We start from the raw sequence: 27,623 nt of genomic DNA, 5'->3' as shown, positions 1-27,623 counted from the left end.
CATTACAAGCAAACAGATCACAGGTGAGGATGGTTACCTTTAATAGCCATTCAAACCGCTTTGTGTCAACTTGTGTGCATGTTTATTAGGCCAAAAGCACCAAGGTATGTAAACTTTTGATCAGGGTCATGTGGGTAGGTGGTTTTCATGATTTAAAAAGAGTAAAATGCAGTTGATTGATAATAAATGGCTTCAGCCAAACACTAATCACAAGTGAAAGAAATGTTTGTGTTATCATTCATATTCTCTGAAAAATGGCCAAGAAATCTAATTCTGCAGGGTATGTAAACTTATGAACACAAGTGTGTGTGTGTGTAATATTATATAAATAGATATATAATTTTTTTTTTATGACACATACATAAAACGGATAATGGGAGAAGCACTAGTCACTATATATGCAGCATTGGTTTTTAAACCAACACCAAACTTGGGGCATTCTGTGAACACCAGAAGAGACTCCGCACTGGCTGATGAGCAGATCACTCATTGCCCAGTGCCAAAATTCATGACGTGACAAAGGCTGCCAGACATCAAACAGTATCTGTAAGAGAACTACAAAGTAGGGCTGTTTCTGATTAAAAATTTCGCGTTCGATTAATCGTCTTTCTTTTAATCGACTAATTTTGATTAGTTATAAACGCACATACAGATCCAACTACTTTTAGCTGATTTAGCACCGTTGTTATGGCAACGGCCGAAGTCGGACATAGTGGGGCATGGCTAGGACGTCATAAACTCAGCCTCACCGTGCCCATAATCGCAGCCTCACTGTAGTCAGTGCCTGGTTTACACAGTCTGCGGGCATCTCCCGCTGTGTGTCTCGGAGCTGAGTGTGAAAACTTTGGCCGCGCTGTGAGAAAAGTCCTGCCCTCCTCCTAGATCAGCTCGTGTGATAGACTCAGTGTTCTGTCTATCACACGAGCTGATCACACGAGCTGATCTAGGAGGACGGGACTTCTCACAGCGCAGCCACAGTTTTCACACTCAGCTCCAAGACACACAGCGGGAGATGCCCGCAAACTGTGTATGACATAGTGGAGGAGGAGGGAGCAGAGAGCCACAGCTTGGTCCAAAGCGGCCCCAGGACCGGCAGCCTACCAATCCAAAAAATTAACGATTAATCAAGGAATTCATCTTTAATTTCCGCTGCCCTACTACAAAAGCAATTCAACTTTTACTGCAATCGCAAAATCCGCCCCCCCCCCCCCCCCCCCCCCCCCCTTAATTCTGTGTGGTTTGGCTTTAAACAGACAGCAACATATTTACACAAGTCAAAACATTGTAAAGAAATATTTAATTAGACTTCAATGTAAAAAAAAATATATATAAATGTTAAACAAAACTACTTTTTGTAAAAACATAAGAAAAATATTTAGTGCAAGTAGTATGACAAAGTACAGAAACATGGCAGCTGGGGGGAAAAAAAAAAAAAACAAATAACAAAAAACAAAACACAAGTCCCAAGTCATGCTTACTGCAAGAGAGGGGCTATAGGTATGAATTTCTACCCCCCCCCCCCCCCCCCCCCCCATTTTAAAGCTCTGTACATTTACATGAGTGTAACCACCCTCCATAGCAGCATGTTAAACACAAAATCAGCACCTTAAATGCTCATTATGTAAAACAAAACGATCAACAATTTAAAGGGTCAGTGCACCTTGGTTTTTCAGGTTTCAGTAGATCCTGGAAAATCTGCAATCTTTCTGCTGGAGTCCCCAGACCCTCCCCACCATATGTGGGATTTATGAAGCTGGAACTCTGGAAGGCACATACACACAAGACTTTTAGGTCAAAGTGGACAAACAAATAATGCCTGGAGGTGTGTTAAAATTGTCTTTCACTTTAAAAGTTTGGTCTTGTTCATATGGGCTCCAGCTCATAGAAAAACATGTATGTTGCAAGCTACGAGTTTGCAAAGCATCTAGCAACTTTAATGAAGTCTCTAAAGCAACCTTCAGCTCCAGTTTGGGAGAAGTTACACATCTTAGCAGAAGAACCTTAACACAACAAGCTTGTTGAAGCCTGCCATTAAAAACCCTTCCATTTTTATACACATCTCATTTATACCTAGTGATATCATTAAGACTCTGCACTGCCGGCAGATCATAGCTGGTGGGCGGTTCCAGCAGGTGACTATGCAAAGCTTACATCCCAACAACGGTCTCAGGACTTCCTTTTCTAAGAGACCTCAGCCATGATGTAAGCAGTGGACTGGTTCTTGGGATGAGTTAGAGAGTCTGCAGGAGTGGGTGTTCCCAGGCAGACTGCATTTTCAAGCACACCACCCTAGGTAATGCCTACATGTGATGCAAAGATTTGCTGAAGCTTCTAATGCACACTGAGAACTCCCAGTGTGCAGTGGAATTAGAGCAAGCGTATTCAGTACATTAAAGGGAAGGCTAGAGTTCAGCTCTAGTTATAGTCGGCCATTCCATTAATATTTGTTAGGCAAACCCCTACTGGAACTAGGTCTACTTTAAAATCTTCAACAAAGCTGCTCGAAGCTTGCTAAAACATTTGCAAATATTTTGCTTTGTTCACCACACATTGAGGCTCAAACTTGCAAAGTCTTGACAAGAGTGGGGATGGGTCAGATTTTCAAACTTCTGGAACAAGAAGAGAGGCACGGGGGAACACAGACACTAGCTTTTCCCCACTTTACTGAAAAGGGATTTTTATTGGCAGTTATTTCACTCCTGAAGTTCTATCCTTTGCTTCCTGGATCAGACAAAATGGACACCAAGAACAATAAAAAAAAAAAAAAAAAACCCTGGAAATAAAAAAAATAAATTGAAGTTCCACTTAAAGTTAATGCTACCAGCAAGTTGTCTTCCTTCGAAAAAAAAAAAAAAAAAAAAAAAAAAAAAAGGCGCTTTGTACAATTAATGTCCTTACAACCAAACAATATCCAATGTCTAATGGTGATGCTCTTCTTTACAGCCAAAGCCATCCAATGTCCTTCAGGATATAATACTGGATTTATGATTTCATTGAAGTTATAGTCCCTCAATTTTGCCACATTAAAGATCTAATTGTTCCCCATTAGAGCTCTGCAGAAAGCAAAAACAAGCCAACCCATCAGAAAATGGACGATGTAGATCATGTGTTGCCTTGGCTGAAGTCAAGGCTTTTGCTCCTCTTTTGGTAAATCTGTTTAAAAACACTGAAAGTTGTCTGTGAACCTTGTGGTGGTCGAGTATTATTTTTCTCAAGTGGTTTGTAAAGTAGAGTGTTGATTCAGCCGAAACTGGCGATTTCTGAAAGCCTGCAAGTAAAAGACAAGTAAAATAAGTAAAAGATACATAGGCAATAGTTTCCCTCAGAGTGCCTCTATAACTAGTTTTACTTAGTTATTCTGGGACTTCAGGACTAAGGCAGGCCATAGACTGTGCAAATTTCTTTCGGCAAGCCAAAATTTGCGTGATTCTCCCAACTACACAGACAATGCTGACAAGGGAAATCCCTCCTGGTGAGACATGGTGTTCTCCAAGTGGAGGGGCAGAGGGAGTCGCCCCAGCTGGAAGACAACAGCAATTGGTACGAGTGGCTGCTAAAGCCACTAGCAATAAATCGCAAGTAAATCCAGCAGCCTGGTTGTACCCAAGCTGATCAAATCGATGAACTTGTACATTCAGCCTACCCATATATGGTTCAAATTTCAGCCGGTTCCTGCTAAATCAGCTGAGATTCAACCATCTATGGTCAGCCTTAGCCCAACCAACTGTCACTCTGGTGTCCAATAACAATGCCCTTATTGACCAATGAGGCACTGTCACTGGAATAAATGAAATCCAGTGTTGAGGCTTAGCCCTGAACATCACACTCCTGACAAACAAAAGCTAGTTACAGAGGGGCACATGCAGTAAGCTTTTATAGACAAAGTGAATAGCATTCATAAGGCAGCACCTGCACCTAAAGCTTTTAAAAGGCCTGATAGGTTTGCTTTAAAAGGAGAAGTTCACCTTAAAAAATAAATGTATGTCTTTCTGCAGGTAAAATATGCACGTATTTTATTAATAATAAAAATAAAATAATATTAATATGAGCCTGTTAAGCATTTGAATTGTGATCAGCAAATCGCAGGTGCAATGCAAGGCTCCTTCAGACTGTCAAGTATAGCCATCTGCCCATACCTCATACAGGTAAACAGTTACTAAAATTCAATGAACTACCACAAAGGCTCATCAGCAATGGCTGCTGGTAGCTGTAGTTCACATTTACAGAACTCCGAATGAATGAAGCGGTCAGGAGGGAAGAGCCCCCCCTTTTTTTTTTCTTGTTCAAAAATTGAGGAAACAGAACAGTGTGCAAGCGTTAAAGCATTTACAAAATGACAAATTTGGTACACTGTTGTCACAAGAAACATTTTACAGGTTTCATGAGATGTACATTTGGTGATACAACAAAATAGGTGAAATCCTAGAGCACAATAGAAAGAGTGTAACATACATGGGTTCCCCATCATACAGGAAAGGTGAAGGGCTTTTTTTTTTTTTTTTTTTTTTTTTTAATTGTGACAGCTGTGGAGAAGATCCCTGGCCCACTGTCACAATGGGGACTCGAGGAGGTGCGCAGGCTGCTCAGTAACACGTTACACCCCAATTACGGGTGTAATAGGTTACTAAAAGGTGAACTTTTTTTTAAAAAGGAGAAGAGCAGGGGGACCTGCCAGACAATGCAAGGGATAAGGAAATCTCATCCAAAGTGAGTATTGCTGGCCTGTCAGCTACTAACCTCAGACCTATCTCATACATATACACACACTAATATCTCTACATATACACACACACACACACACACACACACACACACACACACACACACACACACACACACACACACACACTGGGGACGGAAAGTATTCAGACCCCCTTAAATTTTTCACTCTTTATTATATTGCAGCCATTTCCTAAAATCATTTAAGTTCATTTTTTTCATCATTAATGTACACACAGCACCCCATATTGACAGAGAAACACAGAATTGTTGACATTTTTGCAGATTTATTAAAAAAGAAAAACTGAAATCACATGGTCCTAAGTATTCAGACACCTTTGCTGTGACACTCACATTTAACTCAGGTGCTGTCCATTTCTTCTGATCATCCTTGAGATGGTTCTACACCTTCATTTGATTATACTGATTGGACTTGATTAGGAAAGACACACACCTGTCTATATCAGACCTTACAGCTCACAGTGCATGTCAGAGCAAATGAGAATCATGAGGTCAAAAGGAACTGCCTGAAGAGCTCAGAGACAGAATTGTGGCAAGGCACAGATATGGCCAAGGTAACAAAAACATTTCTGCTGCCCTTAAGGTTCCTAAGAGCACAGTGGCCTCCATAATCCTTAAATGGAAGACGATTGGGACGACCAGAACCCTTCCTAGAGCTGGCTGTCTGGCCAAACTGAGCTATCGGGAGAGAAGAGCCTTGGTGAGAGAGGTAAAGAAGAACCCAAATTTTACTGTGGCTGAGCTCCAGAGATGCCATCGGGAGATGGGAGAAAGTTGTAGAAAGTCAACCATCACTGCAGCCCTCCACCAGTCGGGGCTTTATGGCAGATTGGCCCAATGGAAGCCTCTCTTCAGTGCAAGACACATGAAAGCCCGCATGGAGTTTGCTAAAAAAAAAAAAAAAAAAAAAAAAAAAACACCTGAAGGACTCCAAGATGGTGAGAAATAAGATTCTCTGGTCTGGCGAGACCAAGATTGAACTTTCTGGCCTTAATTCTAAGCGGTATGTGTGGAGAAAACCAGGCACTGCTCATCACCTGTCCAATACAGTCCCAACAGTGAAGCATGGTGGTGGCAGCATCATGCTGTGGGGGTGTTTTTCAGCTGCAGGGACAGGATGACTGGTTGCAATCAAGGGAAAGATGAATGCGGCCAAGTACAGGGATATCCTGGACGAAAACCTTCTCCAGAGTGCTCAGGACCTCAGACTGGGCCGAAGGTTTACCTTCCAACAAGACAATGCCCTAAGCACACAGCTAAAATAACGAAGGAGTGGCTTCACAACAACTCCGTGACTGTTCTTGAATGGCCGAGCCAGAGCCCTGACTTAAACCCAATTGAGCATCTCTGGAGAGACCTAAAAATGGCTGTCCACCAACGTTTACCATCCAACCTGACAGAACTCGAGAGGATCTGCAGGGAGGAATGGCAGAGGATCCCCAAATCCAGGTGTGAAGAACTTGTTGCATCTTTCCCAAAAAGACTCATGGCTGTATTAGATCAAAAGGATGCTTCTACTAAATACTGAGCAAAGGGTCTCAATACTTAGGCCCATGTGATATTTCAGTTTTTCCTTTAATAAATCTGCAAAAATGTCAACAATTCTGTGTTTTTCTGTCAACATGGGGTGCTGTGTGTACGTTAATGAAGAAAAAAAATGAACTTAAAACGATTTCAGCAAATGGCTGCAATAAAAAAAAAAAAAAAAAAAAAAAAATTATATATAGGGGGGGGGGGGGGGTGGGGGGGGAATATATAGAGAGATATAGATATAGAGAGAGATCCTTTCAATTTTTTTAATAAGACTGTCACTTCGCCAATTTAGGCAATTTCTAAGCTACATTGTCAGTGCTTAGACAGAAGCATGTCAATGACCACCGCCCACATGTTTAAGACTGGCTGCTCAGGTCCAAACACTGTCACATGCATTTATACTCAGAAGCCCATTGAGGATGGCTGAGGAGCAGTGTAAGCAAGTTATCAGCATTGACTGTCACCCTGCCTTGTTTGGGCACAGTGACCCTTTAAGGCTACTCAATTGTCAAGAAGTCCAATGAAGACATCAAGATATTTCCCTTACCATGAGCTTCTACACCTTCCACTTTGCGCTTCTTCAGGGGTATATTGTTGCACCAAGCCTCTTTGCTGCTTTTGATACCTATGAACCAATAAGAAGAGATTGGTTTGTGGCTTGGCTTTGTGTAAAACAAGGCAAACAAACAAAAAAAAAAAAAAAACACATGGCTGCACACTTTATCCATGTAGTTGTACATTATGTTCATCTGTGTATAACAGAAGAAAAAGATGTAGCTAGACATCAAAGGCAGAGTTGGGAATGACAAGTTACATTGTCATAATAACTGCCGATGTTTTTTGAATTTGATCTTCAACAAGCTCGTATAGGTTGTGCTGTCCGGAGAGGGAGGGGGGGGGGGGCGCGCCGAATAAGAGAAGGACAGGCAGACATAAGAGAGCAAACCCCTATTTTAATCTACATTGACACTCTTCAATATTACATAAATAAATTACACACGTGCATAGTTTATTTTCTAGCTTATACAAAAGGTACCATAACTATTTACATATGATTTCATCAAGAAAAATGTCCTGAACACCATGTAAATGTAGAATAAAACTCAATTTAAATTCTAGTCCAAAACCCAAATTAACAATTTGGAATGAAAAAAAAAAAAAAAAAAAAAAAAAAAAAGGAAGGATTGTATAGCTCCTGTAATTGTTGTATAAAGAATTAGGTTGAATATCAAAAGGGCTAGATTCTCTTAGGATAAGGGTGTGGAACCTTAAAGCTGGCTATACAATAGAATTTTATTAAAAATCGTTTTCATTTTTTCAATTTTCTATTAGTGGGGGTCAAAATTGATATTTATTTTCAACCTCAGTAACAAGAAAATTCGAAGAGCAGGATGGAAATAAAATTTCACATTCATTTCTAAACAGCATATGTGGTTGTTGTTTGGTAAAGCCCATTTATTCCAAAATTAAATGTTAAAAAAGCAAACAGAAATGTTTAAAAGTACTTTTGAACTACATCATGACATCAAATATACTCAAAATTTTGCAAGAATGCTCTTATGAACATTTGAAAATTAACATGTCCAGCTCAACTCTGGCCTTGCATAGAGATAAGTTGCCAAAAAAAAAAAAAAAAAAAAAAAAAAAAACACAACACACAACACACACACACACACAAACACAGAATTGCTGCTGCAGAGTATCTGATTTTAAAAAAGCATTCGCCCCTGTATACATTGGGCCCTAAACACAAGTAGCACTCAGTACAGCATTCAGCCACATCCAGTGGCAGACTGCCAAAGACTGACAAGTTGGGGCTGGGTGCTGTACCTTTGCCTCTTGGGCACACTAAAATATCAGGATGCATGCTGTGCAGCTGCATAACCCAACATCTATGAACATCACCCGGTGTTGTCCCCTAATGAAGTTAGAAAAAAGAAAAGGTGCATTGGTTTATACAGCTACTAATATATGTGTCCCGTGAGATGAGCATGACAAGTTTAAAAAGAAAAATTTGAGGATATCAACAATGTAAGCCAAGGCTAGAGCTGCACGATTCTGGCCAAAATGAGAATCACAATTTTTTTGCTTAGAATAAAAAGATCATGATTCTCTCAACGTAAAATCTTTCACATTATACCAAAAAAAAAAAAAAAAAAAAAAGAAGAAGAAAAGAAAAGGGCTAACTTTACTGGTTAGATTTTTTTTTTTTTTTAAATTCATTAAAAGTAATTTTTTCCAAAAAAAATGCATTTGAAAGACCGCTGCGCAAATACAGTGTGACATAAAATATTGCAACAACCGCCATTTTATTCTCTAGGGTGTCTACTAAAAAAATATATATGTTTGGGGGTTCTAAGTCATTTCTTTTTTTTTTTTTTTTTTGATAGAAAAAGATTTTAATTTGAAACCATCAAATGTCAGAAAAAGGTTTAGTGTTTAAATGGTTAAACTTTTTTCACTTACACAGGAAGTCTATTCCATTGACACATTGTTACAATGTTTATACTTAAAGTGGTGTTTCACCCAAAAAAAAAAAAAAAAAAATACATGAATGTGCCTAAAAAAAAATAATAATTTGGAAATTTATTTTTTACTCACCTCTAAATGCCTGTTGCTAGGGGGCCCCTCGTATTCTGCCTCTTTCAGTGCCTGGGCTGGTGACATCACTTCCCCTCGGCACAGGAAGGGCTCAGCTCTGCTCCCTCCTGCTTGTCAATCATCTGGGACCCATTACAGGTCCCAGATGACTGAGCGGCAAATCACGGCGCGCGGCACCACTTGCGCATGTGCAGTGGATGCCCGAACGGAGGGGGAGACTGGCAGGGCTTCGATCCCCCCGCATCGCTGGACCCTGGGACAGGTAAGTGTCCAATTAAAAGTCAACAGCTGCAGTATTTGTAGCTGCTGACTTATTTTTTATTTTATTTTATTTTTTTTTAAATGGGAACTTCTCTAAGTTCAACTGATAAAGAATGTTTTGTTTATTGGCAGACTGCCCGGTTTTTCTCTTCCTTTCTTTTGAGGGCTGTGGCTTCAGAAGAGCAGAGAGAATTCTTTGCATAGAAAGAATTGTAAAACACTTTAGTGAAGATAGCGATAACGATTCTTGACATTTAATTGTGCAGCTCTAGGTAAGGCCAATGTGTTTTAAACCGCAGTATACAAAAATATAGCAACATTTCTTAAAATTTTTTAATCCTAATTGGTGGATAACGGAAAAATAAATAAAAAGCAAAAAAACCTGTTTGACTAGGATTCAGGACTTCTATTTCAATACTTACAAACCATTGAGCAACTACAGTATATGCACACTGTACAATTTCCATGCCATAAGCTCTGTACAAAACAGAAGTCAACATAAAATAAAAAAAATAAAAAAACACATTACTTTACATACCTTCTACCACACTTTTTTCTTTAGGATCCGTTGTCTCCCCTGCGCTCTCTTGAGTAGTTGGACTCCCGTAGCCAAACTCTGGACATAGTTTGAACTTCAACATTTCAGGAGAATCCCTATTTTTCACAGCAGAATTTGAAGGTTTTGTGACACAAGAGTTTTCCAGAGATTTTCTTCTTTCAGTGTACTTTGGTTTTTCCGGAGAATGTCTGATTTGTAGTTTAGCCAAACTGATGCCTTCATAAGAAGAACGCCTGGAATTAACAGGGGTCAGATAGATTTTGTCATTAATTGATGAGCGACCCGCGTTCAGTGCCTTGTTCGCAGGCACTCTTTGACTATTGTGCAAGTCCTTGCGCCGTCGGTGGCCAGCTTCATAAGTTCCTCCACTTTGTGACCTGTCCTTTTGATAAACTTTTGACGTTTCAGAGTACCGATTATTTTCTTTTGAGGTCACAGTTTTTGCAGGAGATAAGGGCCTTTTTAAATTACAAGGATTTCCACTAATCTCAGAAGGTCTCTCAGCTGTGTGCCTTAAATCTCCTAAATCCTCTCTTGGTTCTGCTCTGGCTTCTGTCCTTTTCTTACAAAGTTCTCTTTTTCTTTCTAAATATTCCTGCACTGTTGGCACTTTCCTTGTCGTTTCAAAATGACTCTCTCTTTCCTTACGCTTTCTGCCTCCCCGAGAGCGACTGTTTCTGTCCACACCAGGGGAATATTTTGGTCTATTCAAACTCCTGTCTGCTTGCTGATCAGCAGACTTCTCAACTCTTACAGTGCTTGTACTTTGTCCAAGCTTTTCTTCTCCACGGGACCGCTTTCCAGATTCACCTGGTGAGTCTTTTGAAGACCCACTATGCGAATCACTTTTGTTCAAAACCAACTGAGCAATAGTGACAGCTTTCTTTCCTTCAGGTTCTCTCTTTTCTCTATAGGAATGCTTGCTCTTCAGAAAATCTGTTTTAACAATCAGCTTTTCAGATTTACGGGAACCATGAGATTTTAACTTATCTGGAGATTGGTCCTGGTTTTTGAAAGTAGATTTCCCATCCTTGAGACTAGGCGTTACATTTTTTTCATGGTTTACAGGGATATTTTTCATCAAACTATCTTTGGAAGATTGAAAGCCTTCCACTGAGGTCGATCTTTTTAAGCATTTTTTTGCTTGGGGGCTGATTTTTGGAACATGTTCAGCTTCAGATACTATTCGTTCAAGCTTGGGTGGTTTTTCCATAGGCTGCAGAATTTCTTCATTTTCTGAATCTACTAGATTAAGTTTTGGAGGTCTGTCAGTTCCATGAATCTCAAAGCCACTGTTGCTTGGTTTAGGTAACCCTTGCAATGTTGGTTCAGGAGTTTGTGGGGACAGATCAGTCTTTAGGATAGAGTCATTACTTAATAATTTGGTAGAATCTACTTCTTTGGAGGCTTCTAGCTGTTTGCAATTGCATTTTGGGGCATTTTTATTAGTGAGATTTAACCAACTAAATAAACAGCAGAACAAGTTCTTATCTGTTCCAGCCTCAATCGGATCAGTGGAGTCTTTTAGCGAATGAGACTCATTTCCAGGCTCATAAGTATTAGAACATTCCTGCAAAACTTCAAGTTTAACCTCATTGCATTTTTTAGTGTCTACACATTCATTCTCACCTGGGAAAATCTTAGGTATTTCATCCTGATCTAAAATGGTAATATGTATGTCACTCACTGGGCTATTGGAAAGGATTTCAAACCCATCATCTAAACATGTGTCTATTGGTATTGAATTTCCACCAACATCTTTAGCAAGTATAGGCACCATTTCAGTTTTCTGCACCTTTGCAGCCGGAGGCCCCAAGTCAGTCTTTTCAGCTGGAAGCCTAAAGTCAGTTGATAGTTCTGAATCCATTTTAACCACATGCTGCAGGTTCACTGAGGGAACAGGCACCATTTCAGATTGTATGTCACCAATTGCCTTGCACTCAGCTTCAAAGTCTTCAGATGCTGCCTTAAGTTCAGGTTTATCAGTTGGTATTCTTGGGGGACCACCATTAATGCACTCGAGTATATTCTCAGACATATAATTTTTAATTCCATACGGAAACTCAGTAAGAAGTTCAGACAACTGGTCAGATACAGCACTGGATTCCAGATCACAGCAAGATTTCTGTTGAGCAGACCCCAATTGATGGTCAGCTTCTATATCAACACAGGGAATTTCATTGCACTGCATGTCACCGTCACCCTCAGTTGTACGACTATCTACCACTACATCATCAACAGGCTCAGATTTAATTGATACAGTAATTGCTTTTGGACAAGTATTGCTTGGTTCTTTCAGAATATGGGCTGTATCTGTAGTTTTGGAATGGTCATCTCTAGTGTTGGTATGAAGCAATGCTGTGGTGTCTGAAGTTTCATCAAATATCATGGCAATAGAAGAATCATAAAAAGAGTTACCTTCTACCAGAGTACATATACCAGAAATCTGCAAACTATCATCAACAATTTCAATATCATCACTGGATGTCTTAGGTTGAGTATGAGATGTAGCTTCAGTGCCAAATGTCGAGGTTGAATCAAAATGATCCTGTCTGTCAACTGGAGGATCTTTGGACCTTGAGGTATCCAGGTTATTCAGTGTGCTGGCTCCTAAAGATTCTAACTCTTGCAAAATGTCATTGAAACATTCACTTTTGCGTGAGTTCATTAAACTATTTATTGCAGGGTTTTCTACATCTGTGCCTTGTATACAAACTTTAGACATCTGGTAATCTTCATGAAAAGCCTCCTTAGACTGTACAAGCGGAGAAACAATAGCAATTTGTGGATTTGGAACAGTTGAATCTTGTTTTTGTAGAGAGATAGTTGAAGAAACCTCATTTGTAGGTCCCGCTGTTATTTCATCCAGGAGTCTGAAAGCAGCAAGTGAACGGTCTACCGGAGACCGATTGTGTTGAGTTTCTGAAGACCTGTTTGTGCTTTGAGGAACAGCCTTCCAGAGAGGCAAAGAAGCTTCAATTGCTTCCCGTGAAACAGACACCACTTGTCCATTTGCAGTCAAACCATTTGTATAGGATAGGTGCCCGTAACTGTTATTTTCTTGGCAAGCAGGATTAGGCCTTTGAGAAACTGAAGCAGGTTTATCAGGACTGTGTAAATCAAGGCCATTATTTAATACATTTTCATTATTGGAGTTAGAACTAGATGCATACTGGTTATTGAAGTTTGCCTGTCCCCTGAATTCTCTTGATGTCGCTTTTTGACTGACTTTAGTGGTTGCATTTTCTGAGCTCAGTGACTGCAGAGTTGAGTTTGACACATTTGCCTGGCCTCCATCAAAGACTGAATAATTGTTTTGCCTATGAAGGTTACCATTGTCAGATTTTAACATTTGGTTGAGAACCACTGTATTTTCCTGCAGGGATATATTATGTTGTATACCAGCTTGATTTGGAGTATTCATCACATGGTCATACATATTTTGACTGTGAAAACCCTTTGCAGAATTTATTTGGGCTGCGTTTTGCACAGGTACAGCCTGAGTTACGTTTTGCTGCCCAGCCATTATGCAGTTTGCCTGCGGTTGGGCAACCGGCAGGCTTGAAAGGAGTGGTGGTGGTCCTGTATTTTCCTGGGACGTGCTGGACTTTAGTCTTTGTCGGAAAAGGTTATTTTCCTGATTCAGCTGCTCATACTTCTTTCTGACGCTCCGGTAAACTAGCAACATTTTAAGCATCTCTTGCTTCCTCTCTTGTGAGGCAATTATGTCACGGATTCTAGATTGTTCATCCCCTACAGAACTCTGAACAGGTTGGGGATTACCTGTCTGTGCTGGCTGTTGTACATTGGCTGCAACATAATTTTGCCTCTGTTTACTAAAGTTCTGGTTCACCGCTGCACTGCTAACATTTGGCAGATTGGTTGTTGCTTCAGTGTAAGAAGGTGGCATCTCAGCAGCTGCACTTGTAATCTGTGGAGAATTATTAAAGACATTTTGAAAGTTTTGTCTTTGGTTATAACAGTTGGCATTTCCATCCAAATGCGATAAAGTCTGTAGCTGTGGAATGCTCAATTGCTGTTGGGGGGTATGTGGCAACATATTAGGGGCTAAGGGCCTGTAGTTGGACAAGGATGGACTTGATATATTTTGACTATTCCTACAATCCTGCATACGTGCAGAAATATTTGTTTCAGTAGGTGATTTTTGAGGAGAGACAAACTGCCCTGAGACACCATTCTGTGAACTGTACATTGCTGATGGTAGCACTTTGGGTGCCATTTGCTGGCAAGACATTTGGATGGCATTAGCAGGAGGCCTTATGGAGTTATAAAGATTTTGCTGGGCATATGAATACGTGACAGTAGGTTGATATGCTTGCAATGCCTGAGAATTCTGTAGAGGTTGCTGGGAATTCTGTAGAGGCTGCTGGACTGTAGTAGTAGTGTACACGTTTCCAACAAATTGTTGCCCAACTGCTACAGGTGGCGGCTGCTGTGTGGTTTGATGAACAGTGTTTACATATGTTGGCATTCTGTAGTTAGATCCTACAGAACTCTGAACAGGAATAGCACTTCTATTGTCTGGAATGGAAACACCTTCCTTAATGGGCTTGTATGAAGAAATCTGAGGACTCGATATCACCTGATTGTTCGGATGTTTTGGCCTGATACTCCTGCAATTTAAGGCAGCTTGCTGAACATTGAAATAGTCTTCATTTGTTTTGGCTTTCAGCAAATTTTGGAGAAGTGTGTCTTTGTTAGCATTAAAGGACCTGCTCTGAACAAAGGTATTTTGCTGTACACTGGACAACTGGCTCTGCGCACTTGTAACCATGGAGGAGGCAGATGGCAATAAATACTGCTGGCTGTGAGGGGGGGCAACAGCACTATTCGAGTTGCTTCGGTTCCACTCCATCCTGTCTGTTCAGCAATTTCAATCTGAAAGGACAACAGTATTTCAAAATTAGAATTCACTATGGAATTAAAGAACTGCACACATCATTTATAATAAAAAACATCTTTGCCATTCTGAAGCTTCCCTCCCATTTTTACACTGCTCTTTATAAAAAAGATTATGTATATATATACGTAATATATATATATACGTAATATATATATATATATATATATATATATATATATATATATATATATATATATATATATATATATATATATATATATATATATATATATATATATATATATATATATATATATATATATATATATATATAATTATAATTATAATTTTTTTTGACCATTGATCTCATATTTAAAAAGGTCCTGCCATTTTTTTTTTTATTACATTACTTGTAAGGGGAATAAAAGTGACATTTTGAGGAAAATAGAACAGTGTACAAGCGTTAAAGCATTTACGAAATCACAATTTGGTTTCATGAGATGTACATTTGGTGATACAACATAATAGGTGAAACCTGGAGCACGAACGAACGAACGAACGAAAGATATTAGTAGCCGACAGGCCAGCAATACTCACTTTGGGTGAGACGTCCTCTGATCCTGATTGCCTTATCCCTTGCATTGTTGAAAGCAAGCACTTAGACACACACACACACACACACACACACACCTTAAATGTCAATTTGTAAAACAACATCATGCATGCTGGAGTTAAGCTAGCCTTTCAATGAAGGATATCAATGCTAATCAGCTTGCGTTATCTGTATATGGTTTATTCAGAATATACAATGGCATCAGACCACAAGCAATATGCAGTGTGGCGATTACATGTTCACAACAGTCGCTTTTATTACACATTTTTTTGGCTCGCTAAGACCCCTTAAACACTGGGACCGTGGCAGCGTAGCTCGTTTTAGCGCTGCTTTTCGGCAGCTAGCGGGGGCGTTTTTAACCCCAAAAACACCTGTGTTGCAGCGCTTCCGAACCGCTTTTCAGGCGAGTTGGAAGTGCTGCCTATTCATTTCAATGGGCAGGATGTTTTAGGAGCGCTGTATACAGCGCTCCCAATCCACCCCAAAGATGCTGCTTGCAGGACTTTTCCTAACATCCCGCAAGCACACCGCCCCAGTGTGAAAAGTCACACTGAAATAATTGGGAGGCAGTTTTCAGGTGCTATTTCTAGCGCTAAAATCCACCACAGTGTGAAAGGGATCTAAACTATGGACACATATCAAGAGGGGTGGGACTTTCTCAGCTTGGAGTGTCTATGGGTTTAATTTAGTTGTGCACAACTTTGTTAGCGGAGCAAGCTCTTCAGGTTTCTACAGTCCAGAGAGAAGAAAATATTCTCATGACACATTGGTATTGGGTTTGTCTGAAGTCCAGTCATTTTCATTAAGAAATCATATTTATCATTTCATATCAGAAAAAAACCCTGCACAGGCGCACGCAATTTTAAAGGTGCAAAATGCTGGGTATCCATTACCACCTCGTTCATATTTTACCAAAAAAATTAATAAATTGGTAAAATTATTGCATTTGTGCCTTAAAATTTATTTTTACTAGACCATTGTGTTAATATCATGTAACAAAAGCGTTATTCTCTAGGGCAGGGGCGTCAAACTTAATTTCATCATGGGCTGTATCAGCATTGTAGCTGCCTTCAAAAGGACCGGTTGTATTTGAAAGACTATATAAAATGTATCTACTCTATATAAAATGTACTTGTATTACATAATTGCCTCTGCATTTTTTTTTTTTTACGGATTTTAGTAATAACTTCAGACTTAAAGCGGAGTTCCACCCAAAACTGGAACTTCTGCTCGTTGTACTCCACCCGCCCCTTGGGTGCCACCTTTCGGCGGGGGTGGGGGCAGGATACCTGTCTCCCATTTCCGGGAGCCTCAGCCATGGGTATTGACGTCACCGCCCCCCTCCTCCTTTCCCAGCTGCCGGGCCAGCTATCTGCAGCTGTTGGCTTTTCATTTTTGCAGCGGTGGGTGGACCTCATCTGACCTAAACCCTATAAAGAATCGGTGGGGTATTGTCAAGAGTAAGATGAGACACCAGACCCAACAATGTAGACGAGCTGAAGGCCACCACCAAAGCAACCTGGGCTTCCAAAACATCTCAACAGTGCCAGAGGCTGATCACCTTTATGCCACATTGATGCAGTAATACATGAAAAGAAAAAAAAAAAAAAAAAGGAAGGAGCCCCAACCAAGTACATACTATACTGTACACGGACATACTTTTTTTTTTTTTTTTAATTCATTGGTCTTATGTAATATTCTAATTTTCTGAGATACTGAATTTTGAGTTTTCACTAGCTGTAAGCCTTAACCATCAAAATTAAAAAAAGAAATATCACTATGTAAATAGTATATTTTATATAAAATGTATGAGTTTCACTTTTTGAATTGAATTACTGAAATTAACTTTTAATTTTAAAATTTTACAAACTTTAATTTTCTAATTTTAGGAGATGCACCTGTATATGTAACAGGAAAACAAAATCTCAGGAAATAGACTCTCAAAATTGCAAAGTTTTGTGCAGCTAATAACATTCTCATAGTTCAGATAACAATGGGAGGAAACTTCCTACATAACAGTAAATAGGCAAAAAAAAAAAAAAAAAAAAAAAAAAAAAGACAGTTTAGGGACACGGTTATATTCTTAATATCCAAATTTTAATTCAGTCACATAAGTATATAACTGAGGTTATGAAACCCCCTGTAATTTTGTGTATATGAAAGGTCTTTTGAACTAATAAGTTACAGATGTGACATTTGAACGGAGTTCTCAATTTCAAGAAGTTGTCAAGACATGACTGATATTTCTGGTTATATTTTCTTAAAAAAGGAATTCATACATTAATGATATTCTGTTTGAGAAACGATGTGTATATTCATTCTGTGGCAGACAGATTATCATCCCCCATTTCCTGTGTCTGGTGTTAAGACATGCTGGGCGAATGAAATTCTTACTCCTAGCCCCCACCCTTGTGGGGAGTGGATGGGAGGTGATAATGGGAGTAATATGGGAGTGGCTAGTTCGGCACGAAATTTAACAGAGGGATCAGGTTGTTTTTTTTTTTTTTTTTTTTTTAGTCAAGAGCTGCTTGTAGGAAGCCCTCTTTTACACCTCCGCTACACTAACATATCTACAGAAACCCAGCATACAGACATTTTTACAGATGCTATCAGAACAAAGGATTGTTTGAAACAAACAACTTTATATCATATCATTGATCTTATTTGAACCTACACTTATTTTGTATTTGAATGTACAAACTTTTGTAAGTATTTTTTGTAACTGTTGTGTTGAAATAAATCACACGGTTTCATTCAAGCTGACTCAGTTATACAAACTAAGAAATTTGTCTCAATCATCTGGAAAAGGCAGAAAAAAGTCTTTTCGCAGTTATACTGACTTTTTACAGACAGACAATGACCCACATCATAGTATACATTAATAGTGAGAGATATAGATACACATAATCTCACAAAAGTTAGTACACCCCTCAGATGTTTGTAAATAAATGTATAATATATTTTCATGTGACAACACTGAAGAAATGACACTTTGCTACAAAGTGTGAGTGTACAGCTTGTATAACAGTGTAAATTTGCTGTACCCTCAAAATAACTCCACACACAGCTATTAATGTCTAAACCGCTGGCAACAAAAGTGAGTACACCCCTAAGTGAAAACATCCAAAGTGGGCACAAAGTGTCAATATTTTGTGTGGCCACCATAATTTTCCAGCACTGCCTTAACCCTCTTGGGCATGGAGTTTACCAGAGCTTCACAGGTTGCCACTGGAGTCCTCTTCCACTCCTCCATGACGTCATCATGGAGCTGGTGGATGCTAGAGACCTTGCGCTCTTCCACTTCTTGTTTGAGGATGCCCCACAGATGCTCAATAGCGTTTAGGTCTGGAGACATGCTTGGCCAGTCCATCACCTTTACCTTCAGCTTCTTTAGCAAGGCAGTGGTCATCTTGGAGGTGTTTGGGATCGTTATGTTCGAATACTGCCCTGCAGGACAGTCTCCGAAGAGAGGGGATCATGCTTGCCTTCAGTATGTCACAGTACATGTTGGCATTCATGGTTCCCTCAATGAACTGTAGCTCCCCAGTGCTGGCAGCACTCATGCAGCCCCAGACCATGACACTCCCACAACCATGCTTGACTGTAGGCAAGATACATTTGGCTTTGAACTCCTCACCTGGTTGCCACCACGCATGCTTGACACCATCTGAACCAAATAAGTTTATCTTGGTCTCATCAGACCACAGGACATGGTTCCAGTAATCCATGTGCTTAGTCTGCTTGTCTTCAGCAAACTGTTTGCGGGCTTTCTTGTGCACCATCTTTAGAAGAGGCTTCCTACCGGGACGACAGCCAAGCAGACCAATTTGATGCAGTGTGCGGCATATGGTCTGAGCACTGACAGGCTGACCCCTTCAATCTCTGCAGCAATGCTGGCAACATTCATACGTCTATTTCCCATAGACAACCTCTGGATATGATGCTGAGCATGTGCACTCAACTTCTTTGGTCGACCGTGGCAAGGCCTGTTCTCCAGTGACCAGTAAGAGAGCGATGACACCAAATTTAACACATTTGCTCCCCATTCACACCTGAGACCTTGTAACACTAACATGACACCGGGAAGGGAAAATGGCTAATTGGGGCCAATTTGGACATTTTCACTTAGGGGTGTACTCACTTTTGTTGCCAGCGGTTTAGACATTAATGGCTGTGTGTTGAGTTATTTTGAGGGGACAGAAAATTTACACTGTTATACAAGCTGTACACTCGCTACTTTACAAAAATGTGAGGGATAGATATATAGATATAGAGATACATAGAGAGATAGATATATAGATATAGAGATACATAGAGAGAGAGATAGATATAGATACATAGAGAAATAGATATATAGATATAGATATATATACACACTCTTAAAATTTGGAACTTCACCTCGTCTGAAGGTTTTCTCCACAGGTTTCCTGTAAAGTAAGGAACTTGAGAGAAAACTCTCACCACCACACACAAAATTTACATTTGAATCACATTAACGTGAAAGAAAAAAAAAAAAAAAAAAAAAAGTTTAACTGCAGCGTTTTTCCCCAGACCTAAGACTGAATTCCACAATTCCCTTCACAGAGAGGGAAACAAAATACATGAACATTTGGGAACTATGAGGACAGGCTGTATAGTATCTGGTTACATAAAAGCTCTCTGAACATTGTCAAGGGAGAAGGGTGTATAATTTGTTTTTCATCCATTATCACCTTTGCTCCTCCTCTTGAGCATTGCCTAATCATTCCTGCAAACTGTGCTCTACCAAATCACTTCTAAGGAAGCTTGCCACTCCGTTAACAGCACTACAGAACCTAAAAATGGTCCCTTCACTTTGATATCATTTCCATTTTTAATACCAGTGAAGAATTCAGGTGTAGTCTTCAAATGGAATCCCAGGCTATACCCAACTAATTTTAAAAATGCTCCCTCCATCCTCCTAACACCTACAAGGATGAACCTGTGCAAGAAAAATGCATTGCTTGCTTCTCTGGTCCAGTCACATGATCCAGCTCCCGTGTCTGCCAGCAGCAGTTGCAGGGGAGATGAGAAAGCCACGACAATGGATGGTCCATAATAGCCTATTGGTAACATTGCCACTCCCAGGCATTCCAGCCATCAAGCGCTCTCTGCTCTACAGCTACACAGGGGATCTCACGCGACTGAACCAGCCAGTCACAATATAGGTATAGTCTGGAACTCCACTTTAAGCCACCTATTTATTCTAGCCCTATAAGAAGCCGATGGTGACATGTCAGTGGCTACATTTTCAGGTTTGCACACCTGCAGTAACAAAGGCTCATGCACACTGCAGCTCAAAGAAGCAGCTCCTACATGCTTTTGAGCTCTTTTTTTCTGCCTGGAAACTCCCCTCCATGTTATCCATTGTGTCCATGCACACTATTGCTTCTTCAGGCATATGCCTGCAAGCCGCATCTTTGCAGCACTGTAGGAGTGGTGTATACACCGCTCCTAAAGCGCCCCTGCCCATTGGAAACAATGGGCAGCGGCGTTTTGCGGGCGTTTAACCCTTTTTCAGCTATTAGCGGGGGATTAAAAGCGCCCTGCTAGCAGCTGAAAAGCGACGGTAAAGCGCTGCTAAAAAATAGCGGCTTAACGCCAGCGCCCCAGTGTGAAAGTAGCCTTATGCTCAAAATCACTCAAAAACCATGCACAAGAGCACAAAAAGGCACAAGCTTCTTCAAGCTGAAATAAAAGCTCAAATGCCTGTAAAAAAGCAGTTTGAGTTGCAGTGTGCATGAGCCCCAAGTTGGAAGTTTAGGTTTATGTAAAATGCAAGCAGAGAAAAGGGAACCTCCAAGGCAAGAGAGCCAAAACTTTGGAAAACCACTACCATAACCAGCCACAGTTTTATTTAGTAGCCAGTGGGCAGGGGAGGAAAGGGGAAAACTGTTAAGTGACTTGTAAAGATGTAGAAAATAGTCAGATTACTACATAAAAAGCTCAGAGTTCCTCCTTATAATTATTTTCTCTGAAATGTTCTCTTGTAGTTTGTGCTTGAATTCTTGGGTATTGCATTATCCTGTCTTGTTATTGCCAGAATAATTATGGTTGTTCTATGATATGTTCAGTTCTAGGAAAAAGATGGTGATCCTAAAATTGTGTAATCATGGTTTGAGTTATGACAATTAACTTTTACTCATAACAAGGGGTCAAAATGACCAAATGTAATATTGAAGTAATTAGTTAAGAATGTCTTATGATTTGGACTTTTATGCCCTACATAGACAACCATGTTATGATCATCTATAAAAACCAAGATCACGTCTTTATCTGTATGTGGTGTGATCCGATGTACAGTGCTTATTCTCAGTAAACATATTAAGAAGAATGCAACTATATTGGCATGGATGTCTCTCACTGCAAAGGCGTACTTAGACTCTGACCCAAGTCTGCTGGAGCTGTGATTATCACATCCTAGATGGTGGCACCCAGCAGCAGTCTGAGGGCTTTTGGATGTCTACACAGGGCGTTTATTGGTAAACCCACACCAACCAAGAGATCATTTACATTCAAATAGCTACAGGGATTCCATTGAAGCATCCACGCTTTCTAAAAGCTATGGTTCGAAAGAGAGACAAAATTTGCATTTGGCGGCACCAAATACGCATGTACTGCAACACTATGCTATATAATATATATATATATATATATATATATATATATATATATATAAATTTGCACCTGCACTACTTTTTGCAGCCCACTGAAATGAAGGGCCTTTTTAAACTCGCAAAAGCCATGCACAATCGGACACAACGTTATTGTGCAAATAAGCCCTGAGGGTTTTTGTTTTTTACCCGCAGGCATGTGGCATCAACATAGTTGAGGATCGTAAATTATACTTTTATTATTTGCAAGAATGGATGCATGTCAGCAAATAGCCATGTTGACCAACAGTCCTTCTAAAAGGCTTCCAATTGTATAGTGTCCCATGATAGGAGTCAAAGATGTCTAGAGGCTTCAAAATATATGGCGGTCTGCTAAAGTATGACTTGGCCCAGGTTTACACTGATGTGGGTTAGAAGTCATGCGAGTTCAGCTGAATTCACACGATTTCAAACCGGCAATGCAGTCCGACTTCGGGGGCGATTTGACAGTTACATGTGTGGGTTCATGCCTCCCGAAGTCACCAAAAGTAGTGTAGTGTACTTTTGGGAAATCGCCGCGGCAAAGTCGGCATCGCACCGATTCTGACAATGCCATTGCTGGCAAAAGCCGCCAATTTGGCGCACGCTTTGACATGTCAAAGCGCATGCCAAATCGGCCTGATGTGGACTGAGTCACTGATTCGGAGTTCTGAAATGTTTTATGAAAGATTTTTGTGTTGTACAATATATCCATGGGGCGGCACAGTGGTGCAGTGGGTAGCACTTTCACCTAGCAGTAAGAAGGGTCGCTGGTTCGAATCTCAACCACGACACTACCTGCCTGGAGTTTGCATGTTCTCCCTGTGCCTGCGTGGGTTTCCTCCGAGTACTCCGGTTTCCTCCCACACTCTGAAGTCACCAAAAGTAGTGTACTTTTGGGAAATCGCCGCGGCAAAGTCGGCATCGCACACTACTTTTGGTGACTTCAGAGTGTGGGAGGAAACCGGAGTACCCGGAGGAAACCCACGCAGGCACAGGGAGAACATGCAAACTCCAGGCAGGTAGTGTCGTGGTTGAGATTCGAACCAGCGACCCTTCTTACTGCTAGGTGAAAGTGCTACCCACTGCACCACTGTGCCGCCCCATGGATATATTGTACAACACAAACATCTTTTAATTGGATCCCGTCTAAAATTGTCCCTAGTATGTATGAATGTGAGTTAGGGACCTTAGATTGTAAGCTCCTTGAGGGAAGGGACTGATGTGAATGTACAATGTATATGTAAAGCGCTGCGTAAATTGACGGCGCTATACAAGTACCTGAAATAAAATAAATTAGGAATAGGAACAGAGGATATGGTAGAGCTGCACGATTCTGGCCAGAATAACTTTACTGGTTAGATTTTTTTTTTTTTTTTAATTCATTAAAGTAATTTTTTCCAAAAAAATTGCATTTGAAAGACCGCTGCGCAAATACAGTGCGACATAAAATATTGCAATAACCACCATTTTATTCTCTAGGATAATATATATATATATATATATTTTTTTTTTTTTGGGGGTTTCTAAGTAATTTTCTAGCAAAAAAAAAAAAAAAGTTTTAACTTGAAACCAACAAATGTCAGAAAAAGGTTTAGTGTTTAAGTGGTAAAACTTTTTTCACTTATACAGGAAATCTATTCCATTGACAAACTGTTACAATGTTTATACTTAAGTTCAACTGATAAAGAATGTTTTGTTTCTTGGCAGACTGCCAATTTTTTCTCTTCCTTTCTTTTGAGGGCTGTGGCTTCAGAAGAGCAGAGAGAGAATTCTGAAACACTTTAGTCAAGATCGCGATAACAATTCTTGATGATTAATTGTGCAGCTCTAGGATATGGAGCATCTAAGGTAATTATACAGTGTCAAAAAAAAAAAAAAAAAAAAAAAACACCACACACAAACACACACACACACACACACACACACACACCATTGGATGAGGCATTCTAACCTCTCCAAGCATGAACACCTAGAGACCCTGCCGGCCCAGGCCTAGCAATAGAGCTCTTATGCCCCGTTCACACGGTCGGATTTTCCGATGGAAAATGTGATAGGACCTTGTTGTCGGAAATTCCGACCGTGTGTAGGCTCCATCACACATTTTTCATCGGATTTTCCGACACACAAAGTTTGAGAGCAGGATATAAAATTTTCCGACAACAAAATCAGTTGTCGGAAATTCCGATCGTGTGTACACAAATCCGACGGACAAAGTGCCCCGCATGCTTAGAATAAATAAAGAGATGAAAGCTATTGGCCACTGCCCCGTTTATAGTCCCGACGTACGTGTTTTACGTCACCGCTTTTAGAACGAACGGATTTTCCGACAACTTTGTGTGACCGTGTGTATGCAAGTCAAGTTTGAGCCAACATCCGTCGGAAAAAATCCTAGGATTTTGTTGTCGGAATGTCCGAACAAAGTCCAACCGTGTGTACGGGGCATTAGTCAAGCAGAGGATCGTAAGACTTCTCATACCTATGGGCAACTTTAGTCCGTAAAATATATTAGGCTTCAATTAGGGAACAAAGCAAGCCTTCAATGATTTGCAAGAAACAGGCTTCAGCATCTCTCAATACAACACAACACTGTGCTAATCACAGACAGCGAGACATTGTCCCGATGCGCGGCTGCAGAGATCGGGAAATGTCTCACTGCCTGTGATTAGCGCAGTGCCGACTTCCTGGCAGGCTCTGCACGTGGGCTGTGTGAACACGCCGGAGCTCATCCTTATTCCCAAGCCCAATCTTCACCTCTGTTCTCTCTCTCCTCATATGGACAGAGTAGCAGCAGCGGGAGCCATTGGTTCCTGCTGCTGTCAATCAAATTCTGCGATGCGGAAGCAAGGTCAAGCTATGCTGTCTATAGATGCAGGCAGCGCAGCTTAGGATTGAGCCCACATGAGTAGCCCCATAGAAAGCATTTTCCTATGAGGCCACTCTCCAAAGAGGTGGAGCCAGGAGCGCCAACAGGTGACCACAGAAGATCTTATCACCACTATAAAATTAAAGCTGCCCATACACTAGTAGAACTTCATTCAAAAACTCTCGTTAGAAGAACATTCCTTTAATTTTCTAATTGTTAGTGGGGTCTATCTATCTATCTATATATATATATATATATAAAATTTTAAATTAAATGAGAAAATGCGAAGAAACAGCATGGAAAAGGTTTCTAAAATAGACAAAGTTTTAACAGTGAATATGGCTCTCTTTCTGAAAAGTCCATTCATCCACAATTAAACTGCAAATGTTGTTAGATTTACTTAGCATTGTCTAAAAGTTCCCTTCTATCTAATCATATGCATCAAACCATTGGAGGTGGACAAACACCTTTAAGTAATTAAGGACCCAAGAATAGGCCCTCCCGCTGACTTTGAAACAACCTTAACCTCTTTTGGAATGCTCACAACCAGTGCTGAATTGCATTGGCAAAATTCTTCAGATGATGGAACTCTGCGATACAGAACTTCCCACAAAATTTCAGTGATCACTAGATCTGGTAATTAAGAAGACCAGGGAAGGTGAAGGACAGACACCCTGATGTTTGTAATACCATTCTTACAGAAAAGATTATAGAATTATAATGCAGGATGAAAGCTGTACATTACCGTGACGCTGGGTTCTCATAGTCTATGGACAAAAGTATGAATACTATGAGGACTTCATGAGCAGCACAACATAAAAATAAAAATTGCTCTGCCCTGGATTGGCAGCTCTGTACCCCTAAAGCAGGCTAAAAGAAGCTATTAATCTCCAATTGCATAACAGTAGAAAGGGTGGAAAAATATGTAAAGTATCTGAAGAGGGTGAAGGTCTGCCTTAAAGTGGAGTTCCACCCAAAAGTGGAACTTCCACTCAGATTCCTCCCCCCCTCCGGTGACACAGTTGGCACCTTTCAGGGGGGAGGGGGGTACAGATACCTGTACATTACAGGTATCTGTACCCACTTCCGGCATAGACAGCCGCAAAATCTGCGGTTATTTACGCCACTTCCTGCTCCCTCCCCGCTGCCTGCTGGGAAACACACGGGTCCCAGAGGCAGCAGGGACCATCCGTATTGCGCATGCGCGACTCGCGCATGCGCAGTAGGGAACCGGGAAGTGAAGCCGCACGGCTTCACTTCCTGATTCCCTTACCGAAGATGGAGACGGCAGCACCCGAGGACGGGGAGACGCTTCGGCCTCGGGTGCCGACATCGCGGGCGCCCTGGACAGGTAAGTGTCCATGTTTTAAAAGTCAGCAGCTGCAGTATTTGTACGGCGGCGCTCCGCTTTAAGTAATGCTGGGTGCAAGTTTATACAGGAATACTATATGCAAAACGTTATTCTCTTTTTTAGGGGATGTTACTGCAGGAATTTGCTGGCTCCACTTATGGTAATTTCTGTAAAAAGGAGTTGAAAATGCCACAATTCCACAAAGTGCTTATTTTCTGGTTCTTCACAACTGGTATTTGTACAGAGTTACAGTGACATGGACCATATTGTTTTATCAAGAATTTTCCCCTCTTTGACCCTCGGCTCAAGTAATGACTTCCAGCTGAAGATTGTGTATGTATGCACACCCCCATGAGCTATGCCATGTCATAGTTTGAGAATGCACTGGTTTATCAGAGTATATCCGTTATCCACGCATACAGAGTTCTCTGAAGCCCTTTCTAAAGGCTCAAATTTGCACAGGTCTCTTTGAAGGGTTACTCAATTAGAAACAATACCACTAAACAACGCTGGCCTTACAAAACACAACATTAAAGCCCAAATGAAGCTACCTACAAAAAGTGTGTAATCAACTTTAAACATGTAAAAAAAAAAAAAAAAAAAAAAAAAACACCCCACACACACACACACCTACAGCTTTCCCTGCATACTACAGGAAAGACGATGCACATGCAACACTCTATACATACAGACTAATGCCCCGTACACACGGTCGGACATTGATCAGACATTCCGACAACAAAATCCTAGAATTTTTTCCGACGGATGTTGGCTCAAACTTGTCTTGCATACACAAGGTCACACAAAGTTGTCGGAAAATCAAATCATTCTGAACACGGTGATGTAAAACACGTACGTCGGGACTATAAACGGGGCAGTAGCCAATAGCTTTCATCTCTTTATTTAATCTGAGCATGCGTGGCACTTTGTGCGTCGGATTTGTGTACACACGATTGGAAATTCCAACAACAGATTTTGTTGTCGGAAAATTTTATAGCCTGCTCAAACTTTGTGTGTCGGAAAATCCGATGGAAAATGTGTGATGGAGCCCACACACTGTCGGAATTTCCGACAACAAGGTCCTATCACACATTTTCCGTCGGAAAATCCGACAGTGTGTACAGGGCATAACACAACCCATTAAATGGTCAGCTAGAGCATTAGTTGGGTGGAGTGGATTTCAGTTGCAAGAAAAATAAAGTATAAAACAAACATTCCAAAGTCCAAAACAGAACTAAAACCATGCCCTTCTGGCCAAGGACATTCAAAGCAAATTACAAAAGAGACTCCTTCCTGTATTGTATTACAGACTTCCTCAAAAAGGTAAACATACATCCCATACAGAAGGTCACAAAGCAACCAACCACTTAGAAACAGGGAAATTCTAATTTTTCCTTAGCAAGAGGGTGCACTGGACTAGGCATAGCCAAAGCAAGTAAGACATTTTGGGCTGCTGGAGTTGATCTGCCTCGCCATCTATGGACAATTTGACACTTCAACACTACTTTGCAGTCTGCACCCCATTAAAATGAAACTCCATACGGTCATCCAGCACATTACAAAACAGGTTCAGTTTGTCTGTGGG

The 27,623-nt window shown here is 40.6% G+C and overlaps 1 protein-coding gene across 2 annotated transcripts in view; it reads right to left on the bottom strand.

Moving 5' to 3' along the window:
- Positions 1 to 1,527: 1,527 nt before the first annotated feature.
- Positions 1,528 to 27,623, bottom strand: part of RESF1 (retroelement silencing factor 1) — a 111,987-nt gene continuing 85,891 nt past the window's right edge. For both annotated transcript variants that reach the window (XM_073621867.1, XM_073621866.1), the window contains 3 exons: positions 9,674 to 14,593; positions 6,821 to 6,898; positions 1,528 to 3,268 (listed from right to left, as the gene is read on the bottom strand). In XM_073621867.1, coding sequence (XP_073477968.1) covers positions 3,024 to 3,268; positions 6,821 to 6,898; positions 9,674 to 14,570 — 5,220 coding nt within the window. In that variant the 5' untranslated portion in view covers positions 14,571 to 14,593 and the 3' untranslated portion in view covers positions 1,528 to 3,023. The remainder of the gene's footprint in view (positions 3,269 to 6,820; positions 6,899 to 9,673; positions 14,594 to 27,623) is intronic.

The sequence above is a fragment of the Aquarana catesbeiana genome, linkage group LG03, assembly GCF_042186555.1.
Source record: "Aquarana catesbeiana isolate 2022-GZ linkage group LG03, ASM4218655v1, whole genome shotgun sequence".
NCBI classification, from domain to species: domain Eukaryota; kingdom Metazoa; phylum Chordata; class Amphibia; order Anura; family Ranidae; genus Aquarana; species Aquarana catesbeiana.
Note: the sequence above shows the minus strand (reverse complement) of the source record. Positions and strands in the feature narration are given on the sequence as shown.